Source organism: Rutilus rutilus, assembly GCF_951802725.1.
Source record: "Rutilus rutilus genome assembly, chromosome: 4".
Taxonomy (NCBI): Eukaryota; Metazoa; Chordata; class Actinopteri; order Cypriniformes; family Leuciscidae; genus Rutilus; species Rutilus rutilus.
Genome location: NC_140212.1, coordinates 35,374,272 through 35,382,441, shown reverse-complemented (window position 1 = coordinate 35,382,441; position 8,170 = coordinate 35,374,272). Strand labels below are relative to the sequence as shown.

Genomic DNA, 8,170 nt, shown 5'->3' with positions numbered 1-8,170 from the left:
TTCCACCTACGTCAAGTGTGACCTTTTCAACGTAATTGCATATTATGTGACGTCACGAACGCGCATCACAGAACAGAGCAAGGCGAGCATTTGTGCTTATAAAGCTTAAACTTTTTTATTTATTTTTTAAATGACCGATCGTTTCGCTCGATAAGACCCTTATTCATCGTCTGGTATCGTTTAAAGCCCTTTGAAGCTGCACTGAAACTGTCATTTGGACCTTGAACCGTTTGGGGCCCATTGAAGTCCCTTATATGGAGAAAAATCCTGGAATGTTTTCATCAAAAACCTTAATTTCTTTTCGACTGAAGAAAGAAAGACATGGACATCTTGGATGACATGGGGGTGAGTAAATTATCAGCAAAAGTTTTTTTAAAAAGTGAACTAATCCTTTAACAAAGGTAAAAACACAGATCACTTTATGGTACCATGAAACAAGTTAAAGCCCCATTATGTAGGATTTCCGTTTTGGTCAAACAACGACCCCTAGAGTCGCTGTGGACTACTTGTATTTAACGTTACTGTCGTAAATACCACTCACGCAGAGCAGTCTCTTCACTCACGGCCTGATCCCCTCCCCCCTGTATACCGGTCCCCGTTCAGTCGGATAGAAGCTGTAACGAGTGGAAATAAGGTGTGGCCCCTTTAAGAGCTGCGCGCGCCCTGTTTAAAGCAACAACATGGAACTTTTCCTCTGCGGTCGCCCTACAGGTTGGAAGCGGAATTGTCCATTACCGCTGTCGTAAAATGATTTACGGTTACTGTCAACGCATTCTCATCCCCAAATCGTCACTTTCAAACATTCTTCAATATCCGACGCACAAAGCACCCTTAGCGTCAATATGAGACGCTTCGGTTATGGGTAGGTTTAGGTCTGTGGTAGGGTTATGCGTCTCATATGGACGCTAAAGGGTGCTTTGTGCGTCAGATATTGAAGAAATTTTGAAAGCGTCAGTATATGACGACTTGGGATGAGAACGGGCTGTTACTGTATATGAAGCATGCAGGTTTTTTTAATATGGGCAATGATAATATTATTAATCTTCCTCCTTTCATAATTTATACATGTTTAGTAGACTAAACATTTTAACTCAAACATTTGCGATTTGCATGTCGATTGCAATGCTCAAATCTGAACGAGAATGATAGCGATAGCATCCTAACCATCTAAAACTATTATGTTAGTGTTTACTAGCTACCAGATTGATAATTCGCTCATCTACTAACGTTAGCTGATTCATGAAGATAAATGGAGGACCAGATAGTTTCCGTAACGTAGCCAGGCAGACAACAGATTAAAAAAACTAAAGATAGCATGCAAGCAATTTACTTACTAGTTCAACAGCATGACGGCCAAGTCAGCATCGGTCTGACGATAAGCTCACGCCAGCGAGCAAACGCTCGACCAATATTGATCCTCGTCCTGCCTTTCAGTTTATCACTCTCCCTTTTCCTCTTCCGACTCTACTCCGACAAAACCTTGGACTTCTTACGTTTCGCTGCTGCTTCAGCCATGACGAAAACAGACGCACGAAAACAGACGCACGAAAACCGACGCGCTGGTTGGCCTGTGGTGGGCGAAGTGACGTATGCCATAAAGCAGTCGAATTTTGTAGTTCTTTTTGAGCTCTGGTTACTACCCGCACCCCGAAGTTACATAGTGCCAGTAAAAGCGATACAGACCCCGTCAGGCTCTGGCAGACGTCTCATTCAACCTATTGTAAGTCGATGTACCATCACAAGGGTCTTGGAAATATATTATGAAGGTTGAAAAACTACATGTTGTTACTTTAACTGTCGGCACTCGGCAGTCTGTATTGTATGTGCGCCTCGAACTTGCCATACGTAAGCGGGTTGTTTCTGTTTGATGCTCATTCTTGTCCTATTTTTGTCTATCAAGTAATGCTGTGGACGGTAGAACGTGTGACAGACAGTTACACGAGTTCGATTGGGGAATAAACACAACGCGTTACAAATCATCGAACAAGCACAGCTAGCCTCCGAAGATGTCTAAGTTACTAATCCATCAACAAGAACGCCAGGTGCTTTTTAGCTCACACCAACCAGTGAAAGCTTGTCCGAGTGATATACAATATAAGCAATATACTTACAAGTCCAACAGCATGTGAGGACGTGTTGGGGGAAGTGAGGTAGCCTATGCCGTAAAGCAGTCGAATTTTCTAGTTCTTTTTGTTCTCGCGGGTTACTACCCGAACCCCGAAGTTTAAAAGTACGATTTAAAACTATACAAACCCCATCAGGCTATGGCAGACGTGTCATTCAACCTATTTTAAGTCGATGTACCATCACAAGGGTTTTGGAAATATATTATGAAGGTTGAAAAGTTACTTAGTGTTACTTTAATGTAAACTTTATCATGTGCATAAGTTCACTTTCCCAAAATGTTACATGACAAATTGCAAATCCGGTTAATAATTACATTTTAAGTTTTTATACATGATATTAAATTTAAGTTGACAAGTTTAATGCATTTATTCAGTTTTACATCTGTTGATACAGGATGTTGTTGCATGTGGTTTAATACTATAGCTACTTGTATATGTAAACATACTAATTTTGTCTGTGTAAATTTATATCCAATATTTCCTCTTTTTTATGTCATAACCATGGTTAAATTGGGCCGGGGCTCTCCGGGGCTCAGCCCCGGCACATAAGCCTGCTCGTTTGCAGTCAGTTGCCTATAGGAAATTATGTCACATAAAATTTGATAAAAGTGATGCTTTTGAAAACATATTTCTGATTATAAATGAAAGATTTTGAAATGGCATGTCTATTTTGTCTCGGCGGAGCTGAGATGAGAACAATCGGAACACGGCCGTACTCTTGTTCAGCTGCTTAATCTCGTTGTCAGTCGACCATGATCGCGCACCGCTCGTAGGCTACTACTCAGAACTCACTGTACGCAGCAATAATGAATGTTCCTGGGAGATCCGTAGTTGCGCGGGATGTGGAAGCGCGCAAAAGTTCCAGAACCTTCTACTGCCTTAAAAAAAAAAAAAAAAACCCGAGCTACTGACCGCCGCTGCAGCAACAGATCAGTTTTGTCAAGTTCAGCACAACGTTGGTTGTACAAAAAGTGCCCTGGCCTTGAATAACAAGGTAAGGAAAAAATGTTTGGCACATTGTATGGGTCACTATATCATAACAAGGTAATACAATGTGTAATCAAGCGTTTTATATTTAATATGAGGGAAATAGGCTACACATGCCGTGGACGTGACACAAAAAATCTTTAACTTTTAGGTGGCAAAATATTTTTTTGTAATTCTGTGAATTACACTGCAAACCAAAGTACTACCCACCGGATGAAGAAGGGTTGGCTCTCCACAGAACATAACATATTCATTTTATTTTATTTTTCATGTTCGCATTTATGAGGAAAAAACCATGTCACGGACGGGACCGCTCTGAATGTGGCACTAAAAGACTGTTTGAAACTTTCACTGAGACCTCAAACAGAAAGCACAAAGCCTTTCTTTAAAATCAATTTCGTTTTGTATTAATTGTATCTTAATTTTAATCAATGTTTCATTTCAAAAATAAGAAGTAAATATAGTATATAGACAATAGATAGCCTAATCACGACACGGACGCGCCGGCGAGTGAACTGGACTCTCGTCTCATAAATGAACCGAAACTCAGCGTATAAGGGAGCCTACTTGCCTGACAGACCTGATAAATATATCTATAGAAAGCTTGGAAGGTCTTCTTTTCAAAACGAAAGAAAACAGACCGCTGCTTGTGTAGCCTAATCCGTATGAAATGTGCATTTCTCTCTGGCGAGTTCACTACTGCGAAGATTGCATCGTCAACTTCATCTATGCAGGGCACTGACACAGAAAACACTTGTTTATTAATAAACAATTAAAATGTCTCCTTGCTATATTTTACATATTCATAATCATTACTTTTGATGGTTCTTTGTGACAGCTTTTAGGTGCTTTATTGGCAGCGCCACCCTTAGGCTACATGAACGCGTCACCACCGCATCAGCACCGAAAACAGGACATTTTTTTCAATCCCTGTTTTGGCAGGGGGAAAACTGATCAGAAAATGTAACGAAACGTTGTAGAAATGTAGTGGAGTAGAAAGTATAATAATTGCTGCAAAATGTAACGAAGTAAAAGTCAAACGTATGCACTATTGATTCTACTTAAGTAAAGCCTACAGAAACAAAGTATTTGTACTTCGTTACATTCCACCACTGCTGATTAACAGTAATGTGTCCTAATACCTGTTGATACTACAACAATGCAAATATGCTCTTAACCTTGCAGTTTTTCACATATCATGTAAGACTCAATTTCTCCATTTCTTTGCACAAAACTCTCCAGAAAATACCATTTAATAGTTTATTTTTCAAAAAAAAATCACGGGGGGGCATACCCCCGGACCCCCCTAGGGAGAGCCCCCCCACATAATAAATCCCAATTTAACCCCTGGTCATAACATAAAGCTGGTAAACCTCGTTACTTTTGTAAGATATGCATATGGATACCAGAGAGTCATGTGACCATCTATATCAGAGGTCAGAAATATATCAGAGGGATAATCACTGGCACGTGACAATATAGCTACTGTATTTAATTTAAATAAAGTCACTCAAACTTGCATATGGATGTACATTTTGAGGTAATCATTCCTCACAGTCACACAAGCCTGTTTTATTAAGCCTGTCCAATAAATACTAATAAAGTGTGAGATCCGACAATCCATTCATGTGACCGGAGGTTTCTGTGATTTTCCCTTCGGGTGCTATAATGACACGACCACTGATCTATGTAATTTTATTAAATTTTTTTAAAGGGAGGCAAATGAATCAGAGTTATTTTCTGTTGTGATCAACATAGTGCTACAAATGTTGTGACTAGAGATAAACATTAACTGAACCCGGACCATTCCTTAGATTATGATTAACAATAAACTTGAACTACTTATTTATCTGGAGCAATATAAACCAAGAACAAAAGACAGTAAAAAGGAACATGAGAGGCTGTGAGGATGACAGAGCAAGAGCTGGAAACAAACATCAGTGAAGAATGATGGATTTAGTACAGCATCAGGTAGATGGAGGACTCAATGAGAATGAGATCAGTCAACAGCTCAGATCTGAGGACGGAAGACAGAATCCACCTCAAACAGACACTTTGAGAGATGAAGCTTCAACTGACAGCCAACAAAACTACCATCTGTTCTTCACTGACATCCATGCAGCGCTGAGAGAACTGACCGCCACCGTTACAGAGCAGAAAGTGAACATCAGAGAACTGACCGCCACTGTTACAGAGCAGAAAGCAAACATCAGAGAACTGACCGCCACAGTTACAGAGCAGAAAACAAACATCAGAGAACTGACCGCCACCGTTACAGAGCAGAAAACCAGACTGAGGGAACAACAGACGTTTATCCTGAAAGAGCTGAACAAGAAAAGTGATGGTACCTTTCTTTTATCAATGATCCTCAAAGTAAATCACCAATGGAATACATTGCAAAGTGTAAATGTTAGTTTAAAGTTAAGTATATACTGTGTAAATTGTTTAGTCAATCTATTACAATAAGTAGAATAAATGTCATTTAACAGAATCTTTATTTTTTCACAGAAATGTCAAATCTAACTCTGAGTCAAGTTAAGGAGTTGAGAAAGGAAAATAGAGGTGAAAGTGTGCTTGAATGATATTAAATTAGATATTAGATATTAAATTCAGTGAAATACATTCTCAGTGCAATAGAGTAATATATCACAATTTTGTTTGTTTTTCAATAACAGACAGAGAAATAGCTTTTTCCGCTGGATTGGTGCAATCTGGCTATGTAGAATTTGGTCCTTTTACCACTGAAATCACACTAATCTACAAGAAAGCCTTCACAAACAAAGGGAACGCCTACAACCCAATCACAGGTAATTATCAATGAAATGAGTCATAAAACTCAGTTTATAATAATGAAAACCCTTCTGCTCCATTCAGACCTCTCCGCAGTTGTGTAATGTGTATAACAGAATTAAATGATCTGCCATCTTTCAAAACTATTACACAGTGTGCTTGATAATAAAGCAATCATACAGGAAACATCTGATTCTGTATCTCTTGTTATTTGATTTAGGTATTTTCACAGCCCCACTGAAAGGAGCGTACATGTTCAGAGTCTCTGTACATGGTAACGGCGGAACTCCAGCAACTGTAGGCATTGTTAAGAATGGAGAGCATACGGTTATAGCACATGATGATCAGCCTCAGGGAGCGAAAAACTCCTCTAATGGAGTTGTGTTGCTCCTGGAGGTTGGAGATGTCGTCTATGTCAGACTTTGGCCAAAGGCGAGGATAGCAGAAACCCAGGATAACTACAACACTTTCAGTGGTTTCCTACTGTTTCCCTTAAGATAACAGGAGCTTTGCAGAATGTGATTCCAATAATACTGAACTTTCAGTGTATGATTTAATTGAAAAATCATGAAGTATCTTTGACATATGAATCTGTATTAATGAGGACTAATGTGTGTTTGAAATTTGCAATAAATATAACTTTGTATAAAGAGTTTCAGCACTGTCAGGGCCTGTTTAATTCAAGGGGTACAAAGAAGAGTGAGAGTCATACACACACATGATATTTTTTTATAACAAACACACCCTAACATGTTAGTTAGATTTGCATATTCCTCCATTCCTTGATTTTTATCCTCATCCATTGCCATAGTTCCTTGTATTTGATCCTGGCTAGCAGTTTTATCAAAGGCAGGGAACGCACTGAATTGTCTACCAGGTATCTCTGTAAAAAGCTGACTGTCCTTGAAAACATTAACCAGAGTTAAAACATCGAGAATCTGCTGCTCTGAATGATGAGTGCCAGTTGGCCTTTTGACACCCAAATCAGCATCCACATTGTCCATCATTTCCTTCAGGACTCCGATAGATTGGCTGACTCTGTGTGCTGATTGTTCCCTGTTTTCATCTCTCCCTGCTACAACACAGATGATTTACATGATGTTCTAACGCCATGTCCATCTCACAGTTACCCATGCAAGTCATATTTTGTCTTGTTTCCAACAGATATTCTATCAAAGCTTGTGGCAACCATATATTGTACAAAACAACACGTCAGCATCAACTTAGCAACACAAACTGTAAACTCGCGTTTGATCGGCCCAAAGTCCGGCATCCGACCAGCACGGAAGGTCTTTACGGGTTTCTGCACACTTTTTAAAGTCAAATTTAAGACTTTTTAAGACCCAAAGAAATCAAAATTAATACCACGCATTAGGGGTGTGCAATATTGACATCAACAAAGTTTTGTTGATAATAATTAGATAATATTTTACTGATTGTGTTTTTGTGCTTGGTTCCATGGCTGGTTTAGGCCTGTTGTTGACAGCTGACTGATGAAGATATTCATATTTTTCATATTCTACGCAGTGGTCAGTTCACAGCAGTGACAGAAATTATTTTTTTTTATTAAGGGGTAATATTTGCCATCTTAAATTGATTTCCAGGGGCATTTTCACCTATATATGGACATTTGTAGATGTATGCATCACCTTTTATGTCAAATTCTAACATTCAAATTAAATTCTATTAGAATAATTACACAATACCAGTGTTACCAGTCATAAATCATTAAATCAAAATCCATCTTTGCAGTGCAGAGGTGACACAGAAGTGGCATCAGATCTGGCATTTATATATTTACACTACATTTACAATTGCATAAATAAAGCTACGAGGTTGTTAAATATGAACTGATTTCTAATTTTAATGTTCTAATTAAAGGATACTTTAAAAGTGAAACTAAACTAAAACTGCCAGTAGGTGGCGGCAAGTCATTGTCTTAATAAGTGAGTTGAGGGAGTCATTCATTCAACCGATTTGTTCAAACGGCTGATTCATTCGGGAAAGAAGCAAGTGATTGTTCATTTTGAATCATTAAATTGATTCGTTCAAAACGCTGATTCCAGTCAAAAACTCATTGCTGTCTGTTGCATTGAGACTCTGCTATGGCTTCATTTTGAAATTCTCGTCAGTGAAATAAAGGGAAAACAAACAATATTGACAATATTTATAAAATTTAACTCACAATGTTAATTTATTGTTAATTTAAAATATTAAATTATTTTAATGTTATATAAAATAAATAATCACATTTGCAATTGTGCACA

At 38.5% G+C, this 8,170-nt stretch overlaps 1 protein-coding gene across 1 annotated transcript; it reads left to right on the top strand.

The window, feature by feature from the left end:
• The first annotated feature begins 5,026 nt into the window (after positions 1 to 5,026).
• LOC311289635 (uncharacterized protein) lies at positions 5,027 to 6,472 on the top strand. Its single transcript, XM_084407763.1, has 4 exons — positions 5,027 to 5,457; positions 5,622 to 5,675; positions 5,789 to 5,920; positions 6,124 to 6,472. The coding sequence occupies exons 1-4, from the start codon at positions 5,061 to 5,063 to the stop codon at positions 6,402 to 6,404; spliced, it is 864 nt and encodes a 287-aa protein (XP_084263889.1). The 5' UTR covers positions 5,027 to 5,060; the 3' UTR covers positions 6,405 to 6,472.
• Positions 6,473 to 8,170: the final 1,698 nt, after the last annotated feature.

Bases quoted from the DNA above. Each gene is read 5' to 3' on its own strand.
- LOC311289635 (XM_084407763.1), top strand. From the start codon at position 5,061: ATGATGGATTTAGTACAGCATCAGGTAGATGGAGGACTCAATGAGAAT. The intron at 5,676-5,788 runs GTGAAAGTGTGC...TTTCAATAACAG, and splicing joins GTTGAGAAAGGAAAATAGAG to ACAGAGAAATAGCTTTTTCC. The intron at 5,921-6,123 runs GTAATTATCAAT...TATTTGATTTAG, and splicing joins CGCCTACAACCCAATCACAG to GTATTTTCACAGCCCCACTG.